The sequence below is a fragment of the Atractosteus spatula genome, chromosome 8 (genome assembly GCF_055471065.1).
Source record: "Atractosteus spatula isolate fAtrSpa1 chromosome 8, fAtrSpa1.hap1, whole genome shotgun sequence".
Lineage (NCBI taxonomy): Eukaryota > Metazoa > Chordata > Actinopteri > Semionotiformes > Lepisosteidae > Atractosteus > Atractosteus spatula.
The window spans coordinates 60,211,597-60,236,378 of record NC_142713.1 but is presented as its reverse complement, the minus strand read 5'-3'; the positions used below and the strand labels follow the sequence as shown (position 1 = coordinate 60,236,378).

At 46.7% G+C, this 24,782-nt stretch overlaps 1 protein-coding gene across 1 annotated transcript in view; it reads right to left on the bottom strand.

Annotated features, from left to right (window-relative positions):
* The window catches only part of anks1b (ankyrin repeat and sterile alpha motif domain containing 1B), a 343,291-nt gene extending 319,003 nt beyond the window's left edge, over positions 1–24,288 (bottom strand). The window contains exon 1 of the mRNA XM_088924241.1: positions 23,753–24,288. Within this exon, the coding sequence (XP_088780367.1) occupies positions 23,753–23,883 (131 nt within the window). The 5' untranslated portion in view covers positions 23,884–24,288. The remainder of the gene's footprint in view (positions 1–23,752) is intronic.
* Between the last annotated feature and the right edge of the window lie 494 nt (positions 24,289–24,782).

Sequence of the window (24,782 nt, the reverse complement as noted above, 5' to 3'; positions counted from 1 at the left end):
ATCTACTAAATAGAAGGATGAACAAACTCTGAAGAAGTAGAAGAGCTAATTTTAGGAAGAAAGGTTTAGAATTCAAGTCTGGGTAGATTGCTTGCACACACGTGACATTTAATGCAGACAAGTGCAAAGTATTACATGCAGGTGATAAAACACAATCTAAAAATATGAGGTGGTAAACACTGAACTTGAAGAAGCTACTAAAGAAAAGAGGCAGGTGTTCGCGGTGACCATTTTCCTGATCTAGAGTACGTGGAGAAGCACTAAGAAGGCAAACAGAATATTAGGATATGTGCTGTAAGTTAAACAGTATAATTTAAATCTAGGCATGGCGTGTTAAACATGCAGGAGCAAGACCTGATTCAGAATAATGTGTACTATAGCGGTCAAGTGGTCACAATGATAAAAAAAACAAAACTGCTGTTCTGGAATCAGTTCAGACATGAGCAGCCAGATACGTTCTGAGCTCACAGGAAAGACCTACACTGAGAGGCTGCACAATCTGAAACTATCAAGCCTTTAACAGAAGAAAGAAACTAGTAGGAGACCTGATTCAAGTTTTTAAAATCTTAAAAGGCATTGACAACGTCAACCCCACGACTTCTTCAGAATGAAGAGGGAAACACAAACCAGAGGACACACATGGAGAACTGGCTGCCCAGCAATGTGATCAAAGCAGATGCAATAATTTCTTTCAAGAAGAGGCTGGACTAGATGTGCAGATTAATTAGCCAACAGCAACCTAACAAAAGCAGATGGGTCATATGGCCCCTCGTTCTCCTCTGTGACATTTCTCCTGCTCTTCACAGTAGGTATTGTACAGTGCCGACTCTTCTGTGTACTAGCTTCAGTTCGGGACCAAACAGAAGTGGCCGATACAGTTACAGGAACACAGTTACAGTTCGAAAATACAGGAAGCAGTTAGAAAATGGATGGATGGATGATAACAGACCTGGCAAACTGTCTTCTTGTATGTGGATGGCATGCTGCAGGTTAACAGTAAATACTGGATAGCCTAATTTCATTAACTGGGGTAACTACCATGAAAATGGCAGGGAGTGTAATTTTCTGAAAGCTTTTTGACAGCTCCCTATAGAAATAACCACGATCACTTTGACAAGAACATCGAAAGTGCGGTTGCTTGCTTTTAGAGTTGCCACCAATTTGCACCCGTTTCATATAGAGCATTTCTGTCTCCTCAGGCATAAAACTGATACAACTAACAATTACATTTCTTGAGCACTGGAAAATGCCCATTCAGACTGTAATGGTGGTAATAGTGGAAGAGAACTGACTGTTGTAAATGTACATTTCGAGGATACGCATGTCTCTTGAACAAGGGTTGGTAGAAAAAAGTCAAGCAATGAGATACGAGTGAGATCAGACTTTGCAGTGCAGCCTATTCTTATTTCCAGAATGCAGTTTTAAATAGCCATCTGGAATCTGAAACGCAGAGTGAGCATGTCATAGCTCTGCACCTGCTCAGGAAACCACTGTGAAGGGCCAGGATTTAGCCCGCAAAGTCCTGCATTGCTAGTAGCCGCCCAGAATCGGTTAGACAGCGCCGTTCACAGACACTCCCTGGCTCTGAGGCTCCACACACAGCAGAGACAGCAGGTTTGGAGAATGCCTGTGAGGACAGCTCTAGATGGAAAAAAGGGCCGATGGCGAAGTATTGATGCTGTTTGCTGATGGAGCTCACAGATCAATGCTTTCCATCTCCTAGGCAACATCAGTCACAGCCGCCACAAGGCAGAGCACTGTAGAATGAAAAAACTCTGGCTGATGACAGGTTAACCCCACACGGGACTGCCCTCCCTCACCATGTACAAGTGCAAGTCTCCCTCTGCAAGACGAGAGAGAGTCCTCACTTAACAAAGACTTCAACAAGAATTCACCGAGAGGTTATGAGGAACTGCAAACCCTGACATTTAAGGGTATCTTCAAAAGGTGAGCTCATGAAGACCAGTACAGTATTTATCAAGAAAATACAACCACAGCTAACCTCTATTTTGCCTTCTGAAGGGACTCTGTTAAAATACAGAGGCTTCACACTTTATTACTGTACAGGTATAATGCTGTTGAGGTTCCTGAAACTCTTCCACAAGCTCAGAAACCTGGTCACTGCCCCGCCACGATGTTTCTGTCACTTCTCTCGAGGGAAGACGTTTGCACTGAGGCTGAAACAGAAGCTCTGTTAGAGGAGTGAAGCCGCTGCTGAAACCTTAATTCTATTTCCAATGCTGCTTGCGAATGAAACATCTGAATTCTAATTTATCACAAGCATGAAAAGAACAAGGAGGTACCCCTGTTTTAGACAGCCCTTAGGCACAACAGGCATTTTACTGGCATTTCTGAAGTTCGTATAATTAATGAACAAGTGTCGCTACAGAAGATAATGATTGAACTGGCGAAAAAGTCTAAATTGAGTTCTTGCTACAGAGCATAAGAAAATAAGACATTTTACAAACAAGAAGATATCATTCAGACAAACTATCTTATTTGAATAATAATAATAATAATTCCTTACACTTATACAGCTCTTTTCTGGACACTCCACTCAGAGCTCTTTACAGGTAATGGGGATCCCCTCCACCACCACCTGTGTGCAGCCCCACCTGGATGATGCAACGGCAGCCATAGTTGCCATATGATTGCTACTAATTATTTGACCAATGGATTTCCATCCATCTTTCTCTTGAACGAATACAGGGTTCAGGTTTCAACAACATGGCTGAGTCATTTGTTCCATTCTCCCACAGCTCTTGCCTCAAGAACTGCATTAGGGAGGCTAATTCTGACTTGCAGAAGATGGGAAAACATTTTTTTTTTCCCTTATCCTCCGACAAACACAAAGTGCTGTCTCAGGAATATACAACACGAGAAAGACCTCAACAATCCGTGCTTCTGTTTCAAGTACCACTCATGTTTTAAACATAAACCCAGTCAAGCACAAACAGTAGCATCAAAAAACAAACTGATGTTTAGCAAGCCTGTTGCTGGAGTTCTCTTACAACATATCTGCTGTATTAATGAAACAAATGCACTAAACTAATTCTAAGACACGTCAGACCCTGCAGCCAGGGGGAGGAAATACAAGCAGCAGAGCATGATGGGATACTGTTTTATTATGCAGTACTATGCAATTCAAATGGCAGTGTGTATTTTGATAGTCTCGGTGAACAAAGCGCACTAGAATTATTTGTGGGCACCTTGAGTTAAACTTCATTACAGTAATTTGGAGTCCAGTTCTCCAAATCTGTAGTATGAGGTGTTTCTGTACTAAAAATGTTCTAGTTCCATGCTACTCCTTAGAAAAGAAAGTCCCTGGAAACAGGATTTAATTAAAAAAAACAGTAAATAGTCATGGGAAAAAACGAATATGACTGCTCAGCTCTTTAAAAAGAACTATGTTCTATACAAATACAAATATTAGCTTTTTGACTTGGAGCCCATTTCAAAGGCAGGGATGTGAATTAATAAAGCTGGTATCTTTCAATGCTCCCACAGACAATAACAGAGCTCTAACTAACTTGTTGTGGACTGTCACTGGACAAATACTACTCAACTCGGAGATCACTTGGAGATGGTCTCAGAATTGATTTACCCTAGCTGGTGGGTGTATTCTTTATACACCCTTAAATTTGAAACAGACCATGAAAGAGAAATGAGGGAGCCTGGTTGTTATTCTTGTGGAAGACATCAGTCAAAGCAAATAACAAAAACACTGGAACCCAAGATCATCACGTGCGGTACTCCACCAGATAACGTAAAACCCCAAATCCAGAGCACATACAGTAGTTGGCAACTTTCAGAACCACCAAGAACCACTAGAACAAAGTAATTACAACCTGCTAAATGCATTACAGAACCATGATCTATAAATCACCAAACATTTCTGATGTGCCTCCAAAAGCTCAAGTATAAAGGAGGTACATTATTCCCTGAACTTTACAAATTCCAGTGCACTCTCATTCCGAAAATTATGGTACAGTATTTAGCAAACCGCGGTTAACTTTGCCATTTGAGACCCACACTCAGATCTGCTAACAACACAGGCTGTCAAGTTTTCTTCCATGTCCAGTAGCCCTCGGCTCGGCCGAGGCCAGCATGAATCCTGTGTGCTGTCTGCCGCAGGGCGCCACAGGGTCCCCACCCGCCCGCCGCGAGCACAGCCCAGCCGCATCCTGGGTACCTGCGGTACTAGCAGAAACCATCCGTCTTCGTCTCACTACAGGTCAGGAGAGGAAGCTGTGCAACAAACCTGTGCATTCTGAATTACCACCCAAACATTTTTACCATTTCCATTTCCAGCTGTTCCAGCTGTTGCACTCCTGTAACTAGATGAATCTAAAGATCACACACGGACATCGTCCCTCAAGGCCTCAGTGTTTGCAAGAAATCGTACTCCACACAGGTCTTCTCCCTCTGTCAACAGTGCACTCCAACGGCACATACACAGCTCTGGTGGATTCATGTCTGACTCAAAGCTGCTGGTAGTTCTGTGGCTGGCAGGTTGCCGGTTCAAATCCCGCGGCCGGCAGAGGAATCCTACTCCGTTGGGCCCCTGAGCAAGGCCCTTCACCCCAACTGCTCCAGGGGCGCTGTACAATGGCTGACCCTGCGCTCTGACCCCCAGCTTCTCCCCCTGTCTGTGTGTCTCATGGAGAGCAAGCTGGGGTGTGTGAAAAGACAAATTCCTAATGCAAGAAATTGTATCTGGCCAATAAAGTGATCTTATCTTATCTTTTATTTAATACATATTGTAGGCATAGATGCCCACAAGCTTAAAAAAGGGTCACACAGGCCTACCTGTAACAACTGCATTATTTTGCAAACTGTAGATACATTTGTTCAGCGCTGGCTTTGAATTTCTTAACTCAGGCCTCTCCTCCAATTCTTCCTCATCACCACTCTGTCAATGTAATTATTTAATCCTCTAAGTAAAAAAGGAAGGTGGGCATGACTTAGCACACCGGGCTTTCCATCTGCAACTGCCACACAAAAACAGAACACCCCTTTGGGTAACAATTTGTTGACTGCTCTTCAACAACTGGCAGAAAAAAAACAATTGAAAATATGTTGCCAAATTCTGTTATTTCACCACATTCCTGAGTTGTGAAAATTAAACCCCAACGTTCCTTTTCTTCCCTCTTAAGAGCTACTTCAAAAAAAACAGCACAACCCCAACAGGAAGAGTATACCTAAATCCAGGCAAAGCACACATAAAATGAAACACACACTAGTGAGCTGTCTCCGGCTGGTGTGCAAAACACCCACCCAAAACACTCCTGGTATCGTGTATCGATCCTGTAGTGTTGTGGAACGGCCTTGGAGGAACACAGGGACCACAGGAGTATTGTGGGACAGCCCTGAAGAAACAGAAGTATCTAGAAACTGCCCAGGATGTAAATGTGAGGAAGTGTTTTAGAAAGGGACTCCTCTTAACACTGGATTTGAGTTCTGAAGTTTCTGTTGGATTCACCAGGGTGCCTCGCGCCTCAGGGAAAGAGATGCGCCAGACCAATTCTCTCTGCCCAGTGCACCAGCGTGGAGTGCCGCGATCAAACCGCAGACTGAAACCAGCGATACAAGCAGAGAGCCCAAGTGCCAGCAGGCCCCATGTCTGGTCACGGCTGGAGTGAGAGTGTCATGCATGTTCTGATCAGCTTGGTGGAGAGACATCAGTATAACTGGAGGAATCAACCCCTGCATGTTCCTTCAGAGCCCACAGGCCAGCAGTCATTCCCACACGCTCCTCTAGTGTAATGTGAAGCCTGCTTCACCACACAAAACACAACCTTTTACTCAGGTACACCTTTAAATCCTCAGGACAAAATCTGGCCCTCCGACAAAGCCGACCCAGAGGACCTTCCTGCTACCAGCGCTGGCTGCTGTCTGGCGAGCTGGGGAAACTCAGGCTGCACCTTCTGCATTGGAGCTGCAAATGAGCTGGACCTGATCCAAGTATTCATAGTGCTCCAAGAAACTGACCAGTCAATCCAGCGGGGTTATTCAGAAAGGACATGGAAACACGGACCAGAGGACACCAGTGGAAACTACCTGCAAGTGCAATCCAGTTGATAATGGGGCACTTCTTTACACAAAGGGTTGTGGGAGTATGGAACAAGCTACCCAGCCATGTTGCTGAAGCTAATGCCTTGGCTTCCTTTAAGAATCGGCTGCATGACATCCCTGGATCACTTAGCTACTAACTACCCAATGGGCTGGACAGAGAACGGCCTCTTCTTGTATGTAAGTGACAGGAGCTCTTCCAAGGTCTCCCCTGAAGCCCCTGGGCTCTCTTCCTCGTGCCTCACAAGGCCGACACAGTAGAAGGATTTATGTTCTCATAGGCTCCATGCACCCAGCCCTCCTGGCTCCTGCCTCCTAACCTGGCACTCCTCCTCTGGGACATTAAATCCAGCAGTCTTGGTTCAGCTATGAGACAAGAAGTGTTTCCACTGCACATTTGTCCCCTCTGCTGGGACAGACACTGTTGAGCTCTTGTCAGAAACCACAAGGTAAGGGCAGACCGCCAAGCTACAGCATCTCTTTTTCTACAGGTGCTCACATCTGTACTCCTGGTCTTGAGGTCCAGGCGTGTGCACATCTGTACTCCCGGTCCCGAGGTCCAGGCGTGTGCACATCTGTACTCCCGGTCCCGAGGTCCAGGCGTGCGCACATCTGTACTCCCGGTCCCGAGGTCCAGGCGTGCGCACATCTGTACTCCCGGTCCCGAGGTCCAGGCGTGCGCACATCTGTACTCCCGGTCCCGAGGTCCAGGCGTGCGCACATCTGTACTCCCGGTCCCGAGGTCCAGGCGTGCGCACATCTGTACTCCCGGTCCCGAGGTCCAAGCGTGCGCACATCTGTACTCCCAGTCTTGAGGTCCAGGCGTGCGCACATCTGTACTCCCGGTCCCGAGGTCCAGGCGTGCGCACATCTGTACTCCCGGTCCCGAGGTCCAGGCGTGCGCACATCTGTACTCCCGGTCCCGAGGTCCAGGCGTGCGCACATCTGTACTCCCAGTCTTGAGGTCCAAGCGTGCGCACATCTGTACTCCCAGTCTTGAGGTCCAGGCGTGCGCACATCTGTACTCCCGGTCCCGAGGTCCAGGCGTGCGCACATCTGTACTCCCGGTCCCGAGGTCCAGGCGTGCGCACATCTGTACTCCCGGTCCCGAGGTCCAGGCGTGCGCACATCTGTACTCCTCTGCTTGTGAGAATCTCCCACTGACTCTCAGTTCACTTACTGCACTCAGTAGTATGAAAGCTGACCAGAAAGAGTAATTTGCCCTGAATGACCTCCATGCTGCCCCTCAGGGGTTGGAGTTCACAAGCAGCGTACACACACTCTTACTCTCATACAAGAAAGGAAGAACTCGATGGCAGCAGCGAAAGAAATGCGGTGAGAATCTCAGCCCAGTACGTAATTATCTGTTGCTCTGGGAAGGACTTTGGCTGCTGAACATCTGGGAAGAGACCCAGACGTTGTGGATTTTCCCATCCTGGCTGTTCACATTTGGAAGGATGGGTGACAGAGCAGAGCCTGACGCTAACTATCGAGCAGGATGACCCTCCCCCATATTTACAGACCTAAACGCTTCTTGACATGGGGAACTTCCAGCTCTCAGAGCCGCTGTGATTCAGTGCAGTGATTCTTCTCTCCTTTTCCAAAGTCAGCAGTTTCTAACCTCCAGGAGCTCAGACCTCTTGGAGAAGAGGTGATTGAGTGCGCTCTACTGCAGAGCAATAAACCAGGAGAGATTCAAACTCTGATCTTTCCATTTCTCTGTGCTATAAACCCACTAACGGCAATGTGTCAGCTGTACCTACTGTGCTGAGAAACAGTTCAGTGACAACAGGCATTTGTTATTTTTAAAGAAACACTTCAGGTATACATAGGCTATCGTAACATATGAATCTTACTAAGAATGCATATAAATTATTTAATATTTAAAAATGCTTGATAGTTTTATTCTACTGCCTGTGGGATCTCCGTGATATTTTAATTACTTTTTTATTACACACATTTGAAACAGCCGTGTAAAATTGCCTGAAGCCTCATTGATGAAAGAACGTTAACTGCAATCCTGAGATTTCTATCTGAGATTAGATAATGCTTTAATGACTCCTGTTTAATTATACATAGAACTGGCTGACCACTTTAAGGGTGCTCAAATCTGAAAGCCAAATCGCTTGAATTCACAAATGTTAATGAGCTGCCTCAAGCACAAAAAAAAGGGACAGAAGGAGACAAAACACAAAAACATGTGAAAGCTATCGCTCACACCACCCTGCTGATCCAAAGACGAGCTGCTCATTTCCAGTCAGAATCACCTCTGGCAAGCACAGGACGGCACAGCCAGGAGACAGGTGGTACAGCTCTGCTCCTCGGCAAGACAAGTGCTGCTCGTGTGACCTCCACGGGTGACAGCGCAGCGCACAGAGCGTCCATGTCCTGTCCTTCAGGTGTCACGAATGCCCTGAGATCAGCCCGCTGCTCTGTATCGAGCCAGCAGAGTTCACCTGCTCAGTCTGGGTCTGTTTGCAGGGTGGAGCCATATGCCCAGCGTGGTCCAGAGCCGAGTTCCTTTCTGGTGTCAGCTAATTGCTAACCAGTCCAGAGCACTGCAGTATCCAATACCTACCAACTGGGCAGTAGGGACACAAATGGCTTCCTCTTTATTTGTAACCTTTCATCTGGTCTGATGTTCTAGGGTGGATCCAGCATTGCACTGTCCAAGGTGGAGTAAAACCTGACTTACTGCTGATAGATCAATGACCCGAGATCAATATTCTGCACTTTAGGATATCTTCAGAAGATGAAATGAAAAATGCCTGATATTCTAGTCTACTTGAAGATCAGTACTAGAACAGGAGAACTCTGTGGAAAACCAGATTGCTGATGAATACATGGTGTGGAATTTTGAAATTTGGAAGAACATAAGACATGTGACAAACCTATTTGCTAGTTAGCAGTTCATTGATCCGAGAATCTCATCAAGCCAGTTCTTGAAAATGTCTTTAAATGTAATTTATTTTATTTTTCTACAATGCGGCAAGCAGGATCATTGCTGTACACAAGTCAGGACAACACAACAGCATGCACTTTTGAACCTGTACATGTGCTGTCGAAGAGGGAGAGAAGGATATGCCCAGGAGTGAAGAGACATTGTTTCTCCTGAGAGGAGATCAGTGTAGGTTTCACATCTCAACCTCCTGGCGCATCACTGCCTTCTCTCCACTGTAACCTCTTGTCAGATAGAACTGGCCTTGTCCCGGATTGCATCCACATTGGTGGAAACAGCTCATGATTATTTTACTGCAAACACTGCCAATGGGACTGCACATGTGGGTACCACACAAGAGGTGTGGCAGCTGAAGGCACCAATGATTCTTTTATGAGAAAAGTACAGCCAATGCATGAAGGGAGGAGGTAATCTGTTATTTCTTGTGTATTGTTTCTTGTTACTGTTACTGTTCTGAAGTTCCTTGTTAAAATCTAAATAAAAAAGTAATTTAAAAAAAGGACAGACAGTGCATGACTTGCAAAGAGAAATTGTGCAACATGCAACCTCAAGCTGACAGTGCAATTTCAGCACCGTGTAGTCCTGTAGCAATACAGTGCAGGTATGTGAATCTAGGGTCTGCCACAGCAAATCACACAGCAGTGAAACCAAAGCCATCTGCAAACCAATCGAGAAGAGAGCATGCTAGCCAGTTCCTTCCCTTCAGTCACAGCCTAGTCTCTTCACGGACGAGGATCTGAGGGGTTTCAATGCCGCTCCACTGGGGAATACAGCTTGTTGGGAAGTTCTGGTGTTGGCACAGCAAGGACTGAGCAATCCAGAGCCACACTAAGCTAGTAATTAGCATAACTGTGGCAACTAAGGCGAGACAGTACAAGCACACCATTGTGGTAAATGGCTACAAAATAAACAACTTATCCTATTGTGCTGCTGATACCTCCCAGGCCATTACTAACATGATTTCTGCTCAATGCCTATTAGCTGTTGGCACAACCACTCCTAGGCTGCAAACTCACACGTCTGTGAGACAGGCTTGTTCACAGCTGATTAAACTGGCTCACACCCTCTCTGAAGAGAGATACTGTAACCTTCGCTAGCAAGCTGCATCACCTCATCATGACCCCCCAAACATGCGACTGGACGGACCCTCCGCTGTGACACCCCAAAGCCCAGCAATTCGCCCATCGCTACACCCTAGGGGAAATGTACCACACAGGCTGAAGTTCAGGACTTCCTGTAATTCCCACAAAGAAGGAATAGTTAAATGGAGTCTGGGAGTTATGAGTTTTATCGCAATTGTAAATGGAAACCTATACAAACAGACTGGATTTCCAAAATATTTAAAACTGCAGTAAAGCTGAGTAATGGTGACCAAGTGAGTCTGAAATGTTAAGAGATTTTTTAGATAACACAGTTCAAGCGAGTAGAATTTCACCAGTGCAGGTCAGCCTAATAAAGCAAAAAAGTGCCTTAATCAATCTGTCCTGACTCCTGCTTTTCACAATCGCAGTAACCTCAAGTATGTATCCACTATATCAGCCTGATGCTCCAGTAATAATTTATGGCCCTCTGTGTGAAAAGCCACATAAAGCGCTAGACTTCGAGGCACCAGCATCACTGTAAAATATTTATAACATCTTTCAACTCATTTAGACTGGAAAAGAAGTGTTGATGATATCAAGGACAGAACTAACAAATATTTCTCCTGTTGCTACTTATTAGACTAGCTAATTCACTGCCTGATTTTGCACCAGTCAAAAACGCTTTAATAAAATAGAATAATTAGTTAATCTAGATGAACTGCCTTCCGATAAAACACTGCACTGCAGGCTCCAATCTGAGAAACAGGTTTATTCAAATCCATATGCGCTGCACCTCAGCTGTTAAAGTTTATGCTCAAATGTACAAACTCAATTTTAGAAATAAACCTACGCAGTCAATAAGGGGTATATTTCTGGTCATACGACCCAGAATTGTTTGCTTCCTGAACAGAGTGTGTAAACAGCAGGCGGTCTAGGTTGAAGAACGGCCCCCAGCAGCAACGCTACTCATCGTGTGAAGAGGAGGACTCTTTTCGGAGGCAGTCAGAACTCCTGCCAGTCTTTCGGGAGAGAGAGAATATCACGGGGACACAGGATACTCTCGGCCAGCAATCCCGGCTCGTCAGCGCACGCTGCCGGGAACACGGGACCGCCCGTCCCCATCCGAACCTTGCGGCTGCAGCACAACACTGCCTTTCCCCACACAAGGCGAGCTCCGAGCCCAGGGAAGAGGAGAGACCACTCCGCCAACAGCAAACAAGCAAAGCAAACGGGCTCCACAGCCCGGCAAGCACTGGGACATGAAGACGGGCTTCAATGACACAGAACCGCCCCGAGCTCAAGGTGCCATCGGTAAGGTACAGGCACCTTCCCCTTTCACGTCTTCGGGGCGCACACATTCCAGTCGGCAGCTTCTAATATTCCTTAAAAGACTGCAAAAACAAAAGGCACATGATTTAAAATACATACGGTATCTGGCAAAGCTGCGTGGCTGTCATTCGCACAGCTGAATTTCACTCACACTCCCCGAACTCCCTGGAGACACAGCTGCCGTCATTATGGTGGGATGCTTTCCCACTCTTTGCCTCCCGCTCATGCAGCGGTTTCCGTGTCGCACGCAACAGAGGGAGCGAGTCGCGTACTGAGCCGCACTGCGAGTCCCCTTCTCTGCACTGATTTCTGAGAAGGGCTCAGGGATGCAAAGCTCAGCTCGCATCTGTTGCACGGCCATGGCGTTGCAGACCGGGCCTGCCCTGTGCAAGCCTGGGGTGCGTCTTTACAACAGGAGCCCTGTTGTGCGCTGTGCCTCTCCAGGAAACCATTTATCGGCCTGGTGGCAGCGTGGGTTCGACCTGTGGACAGCTGTCACTGCTCAAACCAGCACTGTGTCCTGCTTCCTGTGCTGATGGAAGTCACTCTGGAGACAGAGGACAGAGACTGACACCCTTTTCCACCTCAAGCTGGTGGCCAATGAGTTCTCAGCACCTTTAAAGACAACACACTTCACTCGGAGCAAGAAGAAGTCAATTCCCTCATGAAAAAACACATTGTTCCCTGCCTGCGGAACATCTTCAGTATCTCAGAAGGCGATGCTTCACAGAGGAGAAGCCAGTTTTACCAATCTTTCTGCTACATATTGCAGCATTATTTGCCAAATGCAGGTGGGGATAAGAGACACAAAATCAATATGGATCAGTGGAATTTAGGCCAGGTGTTTTCTGTAAATGGAGAAAAGAAGAACGCGTTATGCAGCACTATTGAAAAAGCCAGGCTAGAACGTGAGAGAGCTGAGCTAACGCCGGTGACAGTGAGCTGTGTACACCTGACCAGAGCAGGGAAGTGTCAGGTCAGCAGAGGAGCTGTCTAGTCCTCCAGCAGCGCAATAAACTACTAATGAAGATTTTACAGGGCTGCCAATCACATGCCCCAAGTTAATTTAATACTATTTGCATTTATTTAGTCATTTGCACCTGAGTGACGGGCTGAGCCATTCTGTGCCAGCAGATCCACAGGGCAGATGGAAAAGTGAGAAATGAATTCACCAGTGGAATTAAAAGGGAACTTAGTGAAGCCAGAACGTGCAACAAGCACAGAGTGGAGTTTATCCAGGACACCAGGGTGAAGAGCTCTGCTCTTCTCAACAGTGACAAGGGATCTCTGATGACAAGGCCACTGGACCTGGTAATGTCTCATCTGAAGGACAGCACCTTCGCACCAGCCCGGTAGACTGGGTTTAGTGGCAATCTTCAATTACAAAAAAAAACTGAATTTATTTCCTTCCAAATAATACAACAAGCTGTACTGCACCAAAAACTGACAGAGGCTCTTTCAGTCCACCTTCCTCCCAGAGAGCCAACTCCCTGCTGAGTTCTCCCAGTCCAGCGCAAATGTATATCATACTGGTTAAACACATGAAATAATACAAATCCAAATACATCTTTTACAAGCTATAAACACACACAAAGTACATTTAAACAAAGAAGATATACAGTACATATGTTTGTTAATTGTAGATGATCAGCAACCTTTCCCTTTAAGGTCAGCAGCCATTCTAGCACTGCTGGTGAGACCCGATGAGACAGTATAAGAATGAAACAGAAATGTTACATCAATAATACCACACCCCATGAATGAGGGAAAAAACACTGCAGCGATCTGGGGAAAAAAGGGAGAAAAGTACCACTCACACTTCATACATTTCACATACACTCACTCAAACTTAGAGGAAGGGTACAGGAAAGGTCCTGGAATATTTCATGTATTTTCATACACAAAGACTGGCCCCCACTGCACAGCGGCATGAGCTTAGACATTCTGGTCTGGACGAAAGAGCGCCACCTACTGGTCTATCATCAACACTCACAGTGGCAGCCTGTATTAGATCCCATCCCAGTACTATCCGGGCCCAGCTTGCTGAGCTGCTGAAACCTGATCTGATCACACTGCACGTTAGCAACACTGCTGTTATTTAACATTTGATTCCATGAAACCGCAGTGCCCCTCACCTGTGGGTGGCAGTATTGTGTCTCTTATGAGTCGTACATCATGTGTGCTATGAGCTGATGTTCAATGCATACTTGCATGAAGAGTGCACACAGTCATGTTTTGCAGCAGTTACCATACAGCAGGGAAAAGCATGTTGAGAAAGAGTCACGTTAAATTAAATGGCTATCTGGCCTGAAGAGATATTGCAACTAGAAACTCATCTCTTTAGTAGGAAAGTGGTGCTCCAGCAAGTATCTTCTGCAAAGAGCTCTCCTGACCACTGACAAAGTGCTGGGAGAGGGTATGTGCTCCTGAAAAGGCTCTTACGAAAGAAGGGAAATTTTGAGGCATCCATAACACATTAGTCTTGCGTACTTGAAGTGCAATAACCTTGTCCAATAAATTGGAAGCCTTTGTTCATAAACTCCAAAGCACAGCAAATCAAGTACTGCCCCATCGCCCCAGTACAATCTGAGACTCCAGGGAGCGACAGAGACCACAGCTAGGCCTACAGGTGTGCCCCCCATGAACAGGAACAGACCTCTGCTTCACAATGCTAAGAGGAGCCAAGAAACTAGACCCTGTTCTTATGCTGATTACAGTAAAAACTAGCTCATTACAAGAAGAGTGATTCATCTCAGACATTTAAAATCTCTCCATTCTTAGAGTGCCCACCTTTTAGTGTGCAAGATGAGATGTTGTTTGAGTCTGGTACCTTTAGTTTGCTCTAACCTCTCCCACTACTGCTTTTAGTCTCCAGCCTCTGTGGCTCTTGGTGTTGCTCTGCCCTGGGTATTTGGCTCTAACTGAGGAAGCTAATGAAGCTGTATAGTAAAAGCTGTCAAGCTAAATTGCATGTACAAGCGCTTAATCATTCTGCTCACAGATCTGGAGCAACAACGTCCTTAAATCCTAGTGCTTGAGACTGTCGAAGCTCCATTTATTAATAGCATAAATTTAAAGCACAATGATCAATACAACTTTAGGGGTAATTTTATTCCTGGCACACAAATAAAACCACTCTGTTGTGCTCCCTGGCAGCGTGCACACTTTTTGTGGTAAGTTATGTGTCGAGCTGAATGTCGAGTCCAGGCCTGAAGATCTACAATGTTGTAGTTGTCGGTGTTGGCATGAGGCTAATGGAGGGCGTAATAGAGATCACAGCCCCCATTATTTTAGCTGCTGTTTGTGTGGTGTCAAAACAGTAAGCTTTATTTTGGATAAACGCGCCTGCGGATAAACAGGCTGTCCTGCAGGGCAAAATATAATCGAGTTTCTTAAAACATATGCTGGTCCTCAAAATTGTTACGCTGTAAATCAGGTTAATGCGTTCTGGCACAAATGACCTCTCTAAACCAGCATTTGTGGAGTAAATTGCATGCTGTTGCAAGTCTGAATAACTGGCTTGTCCAACTTCATTTCGCATGCATCCTCTATTTAACAAAACGTTTTAAACTATATCGAGTTCCAGTTTTGATTTTTTAAACAACAGCAGTAATTTACATCATTGTTACTCAACAAAAATCTTTTCCAATCTAATATACTGCACTTCAAGGATACAATAAATAATTATGATACCGATCCCGGTTATTATTCATTAATTAACAGAAAAATTGTAGCTCAATTCTGCAATTGAGTGGACTGGAAGGGATGAATCTTAGTTGCATCTGCAGCTTTTCATTCCAACTCATACCACCTCTTGGTGACCTTACACATCATATCTCTGAGGCCTTGAACCTTGAACACCTGCAAACACATCAATTCCAAAGACAGGACCAGACTCCCCTGATTCAATGAATCACAGTTCAGCTGCTTAGATTTACAGTATAAAATTATGAATTAAAAAAATAGTGTTTTTCAGTGTAGAATCAACCTTTACTTGTTCCTTTCCAGCCAGCACTCACTGACACGACTCCTCGCTCAAACATCATGAAAACCACCTTACTAGCACATTTAATACACTCTAATCAAATCAGAACTCTCTCAGTGCCTGAAGCACAGGGTCAGACACACTGCCGGTCACCTACTCTTCATCTCTCCAGGTGCTCAAGCTCAGGTTCAGATCCACGCTCAGGTTTTAAAAACAAAAGAAAGAGTATGGGAAGGACTGTCGGTGTCATATTCATTTTCAGTCTGTAGGTTACACTTAACAGGATCGATAACCTCTTTCCTCCTTTAGAGAATATATACACCAGCTTCAAGCAGCAGGTTGCTCACCGTGCTGTGAACCTTCTCTATACAGCCTGTGTATTCTGTGTCATTTAAAAAGCTGTCATTCTACAACTCAGACAATCAAATCAGCAATTAGCTTAGAAAGGCCTCATTTCATACACCTCTTTCCTCAGTCCACAGCCCCAGGGTAAATACATGCATGTCTTGTGAAAGTATATATATTATATAGAGTCAGCAAAGAGATGACCCAGTTCTGAAACACCACCTATTTATTGTATGACAAATCACTCTGGCAAAATCCTGCAGGAGCTGGGAATAACAAGCTGTCATTCCATCCATAGGGACTGGCAGAGGGCAGCCCCTGTATCCCAGCCAGTGGGACAGAAGCGGATGGATCCCACCAGATCCCTCTTCCCGGGATCTCCTCTCTTCCCAAGTCCAGGACCACCGATCCTGTCCACAAGCACCAGTCTAAATGAGAGCATAAGCAGGGAAACTGGAATAGTCTTCCTGTTTTATCACGGACTCCATACAGGATTGAAGTAGCTATGCAAGACACGACTGAAATTATCAAAACACTTCACATGCAAGTCCTGACGGCCGGTGCAAATGTTTTCAACATTTAACCAAACCAAATTAGATGCCCAGTGTGTTATACCTGCTACTAAATACAAGTCGTTCAGGTGGGTAGCTGCATCAGCATGCGTAGGCTGCAAAGGAACAAGTAATAGGTTTATTCCCTGCTGAAAAGAGAAGAAAGAAAACACAACGTTTCAGCCTTCTTCACCTAAAGTTGTTCCGAAATACAAGTATATAATTTAACTTCCAAATACCTCTTAAATGATACAGGCCATTTAACTCTAAATGATAAGAGGAATTTGCATTCTTTGATGGAGAATTAACTGGGACAGTAAAGTCCAAGCATAATTCAAATGGTTCATCTACACAGAAAATCTGGAACTCAAAACCAAGTCAGAGATTTTAGCTCAGAACCAGCAGGATGTGCATTTAAAATTGAGAACGGGAGGCACCTCTGTACCCAAAGGGTTGTGGGAGTCTGAAACAAGCTCCCCAGCCATGTGGTTGAAGCTGATACTCTGGTTTCTTCCAGGAAATGGCTGGAGGAGATCACTGGATCAATAAGCTCTAAACTACCAAACGTACTGGATGGGAGGAGTAGCCTCCACTTGACTGTAACTGTCTTATGTTCTTGGTGCACATTTTGTCTACTGCTGAGACAGAAGAGATGGAATATTTCACAGGATTACAGGGGGACTTTTCAGCTCATAGTCCTGTTAAAATGAACACAGGCTTGGCTCCTTTGGCTGAATTACCTTCTGTGGTCCTAGACGTTATCAGACTCAGTCCGGGATGAAAATAATTGAATTGGTTCACATTTCACATACCTACACAGACCCCACAGCACAGCTCAATAACAGAACAATCCTTCAGCTAAACAGCTACTATCTCCCAGACTGAGCTCCTGTGACCAATTACTCTGCTGCCTGAAAATGGATAAATTGTTGACCACAATTAGAAGGAGCTCTAGCAATAATCGCTTTGACGCATTTTCATTATAACGCTATACTGCAGAGAACCCAGTGTTCCCTAAAGTTTCCAGCTCCGGTTTGGAGGAATGGGAAGGGATAGAGTATAAACTATGGATACACAGTAGGGGGTCACAGCTCTCAACAATCCAGGTTTCTCAGGATGTTTCTAATTAGTCCTTCTTACACAAATAACATACTGACATGGTCCTGAAATGACTTATTGGTATGAATATTTTCTTAGACTCTCATTTTCTCATTTTAAGGGAAAAATACACACATATATACATGGTATGTGTTCAAAGGGGCAAATAAAGCCATGTTTTCAAACAGCACTGCGAGAAATTTCAAATACTCAAGACAAAATACTACCAAAAAAATACAGAAAAACGTAGACACTGTACATTTTAACTTCTTAACTAGAAAATTATTAATTTGCATACATACTGAAAGGTCCAACAAATTCAAAGCAAAGTTTTTATTTGCCCCAGTAAAGGTAAACCATGAGGAAACTGCATGACATGGTGTGCCTGTTTATTAACCCAGTTACACTCCTAGTTTAAGAGGAGAGAGAAGATCACTTCATTAGCCACATATAATTTCTTGCATGAGGAATTTGTCTTTGCGCATACCCCAGCTTGCTCTCCATGAGACACACAGACGGGGAGAGAGAAGTTCAGCCTGTCCAGATCCTGCTTCAGGGTGACCTCAAGCGTTGTCAGAGGCCTCTGGCCCTCCACTACCTGCCCAGGTTATCTGGCTAAGCTCGTAGGCCTCCATCCCTCCGGCCAGCGACAGAGCAGCTCGTCAGCTCCTGCGAACAGGCTGCACGACGCTGACAGGCTCCGCTGGTGCCGCTCTGTCCAGGAGCTCCTGGGACGGAGGCAGAGGAGCTGGTGTGAAATGTCTCCGGGAGACGCAGCCACGATGCCACCATCAAGACGTATTATACTTTTCCCGTCAGCCTTGAACTGTAACCGTGTCCGAGATGGTGCAGTCCTTGGGGTCACTAAATCGCTGGCTTTCTGTCTGTGGACTGTCTGCGAGGGAGATGAATCATGCCACATTGTGCTGTGGTTTTGAACTCTGGTTTAACGTTACAAATGATTCAATTCAATGTGCACTGTACGGCCTCAGAGCAAGCCGTGGGCAGTTAAACGAATCTGTGTGGAACTGGAGAGATTTGGACGTTCAGGTCTGTCTTGGGATCCTGAATTCTGCCACCTTTCGAAACACCTAGATGGGTGAAATTCTTGAGTCCTTTATCGTCCCGAGCTTCAGTGTAATTCCGCACGTCCTCAGACTGCAACACTACAAGAGGGAGAGGCGGCGCTTTCCTCAGCTCGCCCTGTGTAAGCATTTCCCCAAAACTCTGGTCCTGCTGTGGTCCGTGAGGTGACAGACCGAAACTGCGTTCAGGTCCAGCCTTCAGCAAAACCTTGCAGAGCGACATGCCCGTGCTTGAGCTGGCATTTCAGTTTGACCTCGTGAACAGGGACAATGTAGAAATAAAAACTCCTCCAAAAAAATCTTTCCAAAAAGTCGCATTCCAAGTGCCGCTGCCCAAACAGAACACGAAATAGCACATCTGCCTCACAGACATCCAGCACGAACCACAGGGAAATGTGCAGATTCCACAACACACCACAGGACATTTGCTTGCATGGATACAGCCCACTTGTCACAGGGCTCAAGCAAGCAGATCACCCTCACCCTGTGAGCGACCTTGAAGCAGAGCGCATTATCAATACGCAACCCTGTGCGCACAGCACTGGAGGAGGCAGCAAACAGACGCGTCGCAGGGTGACCGTGTCCACCAGCTAGCTCAGAAAGAAGCAGAAATGGGCAACAGAGCATGTACCGCAGGTCTACATGCTATCACTGTTTCTGGAGGAAGGAAAGGACAGCGGCATTCACTGCCACCAGGCACGGTGCTTTTCTCCACAAGATGGCAAGGCTGTATTTTCACAGGCCTTTCTCAGCCTTTATGGTCAGAAATAAACAGTAGACTGGAAAGGAAAAGGAGTACAGCTGAATGGTCTCTTAGGCAAATGCTACATTCTTATTTTAAGCAGATGAGCTCCAGTGGATGACTTTCATGTCAACAGTTTCTATGAATCATGTCTTGCATACTTTTAAGATCAGAAACGCACAACACAAGTCAGGATCCCACACTCTGCACTTGGTAACCGAGCAGATTTTACACCAGTACTGAATTTATATTCAGCACTGTTACACAACGGCTGCATTCTCACTCTGGCCTGTCTGAGAAAGTTTTAGACATGTTTGTGTCCTCTTATCCCTCGCTGGTGTCAGTGTGTCACATGAGCTGGTCAGTACAGTGACCCTCAGGGCTCTGTCACCGTCCCCTTGCTGGTCAGTGTCTACACACTAATACCAGGAACTGTAATCTAAGCTTTCGCTTCTAGGCCGATGATAACGCAGACCTTTGTGTCATGTCCAGCCCACACTGACATTGTAGTGCCTGTCCACACAAACTGCTCGACCGAAAGTCCGTCACTTTCCACCTCTAAACCAGTGGAAATTAAACCCAGACAAATCATAAAGGCAGTTAAGCCTCCTAGGACACATTTTCACCGCGGTTCTATCTGTCCTCAATTATTAGGGTGTTACTGTGGACTCTGGGCTTTCACTTGACCAACATTTCAAGACTGTGACTACAGCTGCTTTTCACTACTAGAAAAACACTGAAGTCAAGTTTCCCTGGGTAAGAAGGATGCAGAGTTATGGGTTCGAGCATCCAGAACCCCTTGTCCCAATATTTGTAATGCCCATTAGCTAACTCAAAAGGCTCTCCTTGTTGTACAGAATGACAACTGCACCTGTTTTTCTGATCACGCTGCTCCGGTGCTGAAGTCATTGCATTGGTGACCCGTTAATATTCAAGCGGGCTTCATTGCAGAAACACACAAAGCCCTTCGTGGCTCAGCACACACCTGCCTTCATGAGCTACTTACTGCACATGTACCAGATCATTCAGTGGCCGGTCATACCCCAGTACCATTTAAACTCGACTGGACACAAAGCTTTCAGCTGCCAAGGTTGCCTTTGCGAAAACTCCTCTCAATGCACAGCCCCCGAGACTCAAGAATGACTCTTCATGTGCCTTGTTTTTATTTCTGGGAAAGTACATCAGGATGTCTGGGACTGAACGGAGCTACTGTATATCAGAGTAAACGTACGTCACATTGTATCAATACACAACCAAATACATTTGTGTGCTACTTATGAAGCTAATTTGCCTTAAGGTACATAATATGTTTAGGTTATGATGTACAGTGCATTTCGAGATTGAACCTGACAGATAATCCAATCAGACCGTCAGAGTGGCATTGATTTTCAGCTGCAGGGAGCAATTTGTGTCACCTCCACATGGTAGTGGTAACCAGCGAGCAGCTCTTTTGTTTATCTTAAAGCAAATGACGCACACAAAAGCGAATTTAGCTTGAAATTTCACTCGAGCAGTTCTGAGCTTTTCACCGTCATCTGTACATCATAAAGCAGACGGACAGACGCTGAGACAGGCGAGGTGACGAACTCCAGGGAGCACAGTCTCGCTCCAGCCTCAGCACAGCTCCAGCCCTGGAAAGCTGCTCATCAGCATATTTGACAGCAGTCTGTACAGCACGCAAGCAGGGAGGTGGTAGCAGATGTCCAGATACTTCACTACCGAAAGAAAAGAAATAAACTGCTTCCTGGGAAATGCCCAAAACCATTCCCCAAGTCAGTGAGCCAGCATTCCAACCCAACACCCACAAGGTGGGTTGTTAATTAGCAGTTAATCGTTGTGAGAATAGACAGTATAGCTATGTAGCATGTCCGACACACCCACAACCCAAGACTAGGCAAAGGATATTTTAAATCAGGGCCGTTCTAAGTCAAATCAACCAAGATCATTTGGAGAAAAATATTATGTAAACAAGTAAACAAGATTTTGTGTAAATACAATCTAAAATCTGAGCAAGCTACTCCTAGTAGTTCCTGTGATGTGGCTGTCTATCGTTCAAAGAACACTTTGCTTTGTGCTGAATAAATGCACAAAGTATTTTTAAAAGCTAATAAATGATGAAACAAGAACATTAGTGCCACTAAAATTCATAGCTGAATAGATTTTCAGTCACAGGCTCGAAAGATCACGTTGAAATAATTGCACAACACACTAGTCACGGTTCAACAGAGGCTCAATGGGTTATTGAGGGATTTATTGGTTATCAGTGTCAGATGAGTGACACAGAAATGGGCCACAGGTACTAGGATTTACAGGGAAAGTCAGAACATTGATCTCATTCTGGAAAAAAATAATTTTGTGGATATCACATTTTTAGCCATCTGACACCGTTAAATTCTCTTATTTGCCCAGCCTCTATTAAATATGAAAACACAAACGGAAAAAAAAAATTTTGATTTGAAAACCTGAGGGTGAATGTGAGCAGCTATAACGTACTTCAAAAGGTGTGAGCTCTTCCACGCAGTGTGTGGTCTCAGATGTGAAAAAAAGAACAGCATCCTTTCTCCTGAGCCTTATCTCAGGAACCGCTGGGAACTGACCACTCAAATTCCTGGGCTTTCCATTAAATCGACTGTGGTCAAGTTGTGTCCACTGTAACCCAGATCGGAGCCGTGTGGCCATAGCGCCTTCTCAAACTGACCTGAAACGACCCGATGCCTTATTCTCCCATGGGTCTCGCGCCCGGCTCAGGCCCGCGACCCCGGAGTAACACTGTGCTCCCAGTTCCCCTATGGGCACACAGCCTGCCTCATTCCTTCGCTGGGCAACGGACACGTTTCCCAAGGCCGGCAACAGAGCGCACAATAAATAAAGACACAGCTAAGCCACGTTCACAGTTCCATGAGCGACACTTCGGCGGGGACTCGTGTCGGACTCCGACACAGCTCCTACTGACACCGTCACCTGGGGGAGGAGGCGGCCCACCCGACGACGGCGGCGTTCTGGAGTTCTGGGAGAGGTAGCGACCCCTGCTGGGGAAGAAGGAGCGGTGCGCCTTTCGCACAGACGCCACAGCGCCAGCTTCTGCCGGCACAGAGAGCACCAATCCCAGAAAGCCACACAGCCCCAGTGACGCTTCGACCCAAGACACACAGAAGGACGGCACACTGTGCAACTTGACAATGGACATTAAGAAACCGCAAACTGGGGTCGATATTTATGAAGAGACATGTGCTTCTAGTCCCAGTTGAGTCTGTCCGCTGACAGGAAGGGTCGCCCCCGCTGTCCCCAGGGCGTGCAGGTCTGCAGCCTGTGGAAAGCGAGCTGCCTCAGTCAGGGTGGTCCAGTCCTGGCTCTGGAAGGCCACTGCAGGTTTTCAAGTCCTCGTCAGTGTACCAGCACCCAAAGAGCACCCGTTCAGCAGCTAACCCAGCAGGTGCCACTCCTGGGGACCAGAGCTGGAATGGAAGCCTGGGGACACGCCGGCCCTGCAGGACCAGGACTGGACAGCCCTGCCCTACGCCGTTGCAACAGCCAGCCCGGGAGGGGATGTAACCGGACTGCCCGAGCCAGCCTCCGTTCCGGCTGCCGCAAACACCGGCGGCGCCGTGCCTCTCCCCCCTCCCACCGGCCTCGCACAGACCGAGGGCCCCAGTGCCTGTCCCCTCCCCCCGGCCTTAAACACCAGCACACACCGCCAGAGCTGTCACAGCCGGGGGGAAGAGTTCGGGGTGCTCTCGGTGGTCCCCGCTGCGAGACCGTCGTCACGCCTGGCCCACGCACCCCACCAAAGCCACACAGCTTGTCAAAGACCCGGTGAGCCTGCTGTAGCCGCTCCAATACTGTCCTAGAAGGATTTTTTTTTACTGAAAAAAGGGGAAATATACTGTTACACAACCTAACCACTGCACCGCGTCAAAACTTTCCAGACTTCATGTGCATCACCCTGTGCACTTAAACCAGAAAGGCTCTGTTCTACAAGAGTGTTTTTTAGACACCCGGAACCTGCCTGAATTTCAGACAGTTAATAAAACGTGCCCTTTTAATTCGCCTTTAACTGTCATTGCTTCTCCTCTGGGAAGCCGCTGAAAACTTCAAACCGACTCCCGGCGAGGAGAAGAGAGGGACACGACAAGTCATGTACTACGCTGTAATTAATTGTTTGGCCAATTAGCGAAAGGCTTATTATTCATAAGTTCTGTGCTAGAAAGTCGCTCGGCTGCCTCATTAATTTCTAACCATCAGTACAAGACACACATTAGACTTGCAGTTTGTTAACGCAATTTGTCAAAACGACCTGTTTTATTGCCGGACAACTTTAAAGCCCAAGTCGCGCTTGGCTTTTGTACCACGCGTCAGTTCCTTTTTTTTTGTTCCACTCAGCTTAAATTCCTTACGGAGAGGTATTAAAATACACGAAAGCTCTTGACTCCTCTCCGATTAGCCACCCCCCGCCTAACCGGACCGCGGCACGAAGCAAGAAGAGCAGAAATACTTGTTTACATACCTCAGCAAACTCGGGAGCGGTATGGATCCGGACGCGGTGCCCAGTAATCCCTTTTTGCCACTCAGTAATTTCTCAACCAGAGCCACATTCCCCGTGCGAGCCGCCTCCAGCAGCTCCTGCTCCTTCCCCATGCCGACGAGGTGAGTGAGCCCGGGGAGGACGGCAAAAAAATAAAATAAAAAGAGACCTCTCTTCTGTGCCGAGCGTGTATATCCAATTCCAGCCCGGGCGGGGAGCCCTGCGCAGACTCCTACTGCATGGTGTGGCGAGCGCCGCTCTTACACCGCCGCACGCCGGGGCTAGCGCAGAGCCAGCCCGGTGGACCGGATCGCTGGACCGGGGCGAGAAGTGGAGGGGGGAGGTGGGGGATCAGCAAGCCGTCCGCCGCTCCGGTTGCCTGGAAACACTGCCCAGTCGGACTGTCACTCGCTCCTCTCTCCTGCTTTGCTCCTGGCTGGCGCGTCCACACACACGCACGCACACTCACGCAAACCCCTCTCTCCCGCACACATCCACATTCACGCTCGCTTCGGTGTGCCGCTTCGCCAGCGAGACTCCCATCCCTCCGCTCCCGTCTCTCTCTCTCCTCCCTCCTCCTCCTCCTCTCCCCGCTACACGCCACTCGCTGCCGCCCCCCTCCCCTCTCCCGGCTGGGGGATAGTGCTCGACAGCTTTGGGCGTGTATCATCGCAAAAAAAGGCGAAAAGCCCCTTTTCTATTGTTGCTGATGAGGCTGAAACAAATAGCGACGGTTTCCCCCACGCGTGTCATTTTTCTTTGTTAGTTTTAGAGAGGGTTATAGGGTTACAGCGGGGCTGCACGGGGCACTAACTAACACCCACGGAACACGAACACGAGTGTGCACCCCGGGGTTCTAAAAAAAGACTCATTTTTAGTAATTTGCGCGTTTATCACAGAGGGCAAAGACAGCACACGGTGACAGGACCGCTCCGTGCACAAAGCCCTGCGCACAATGAGAGGGGGACTTTAGTCTATGACAGGAAAGGGACTCCCTGCTTAATAAGCAGTA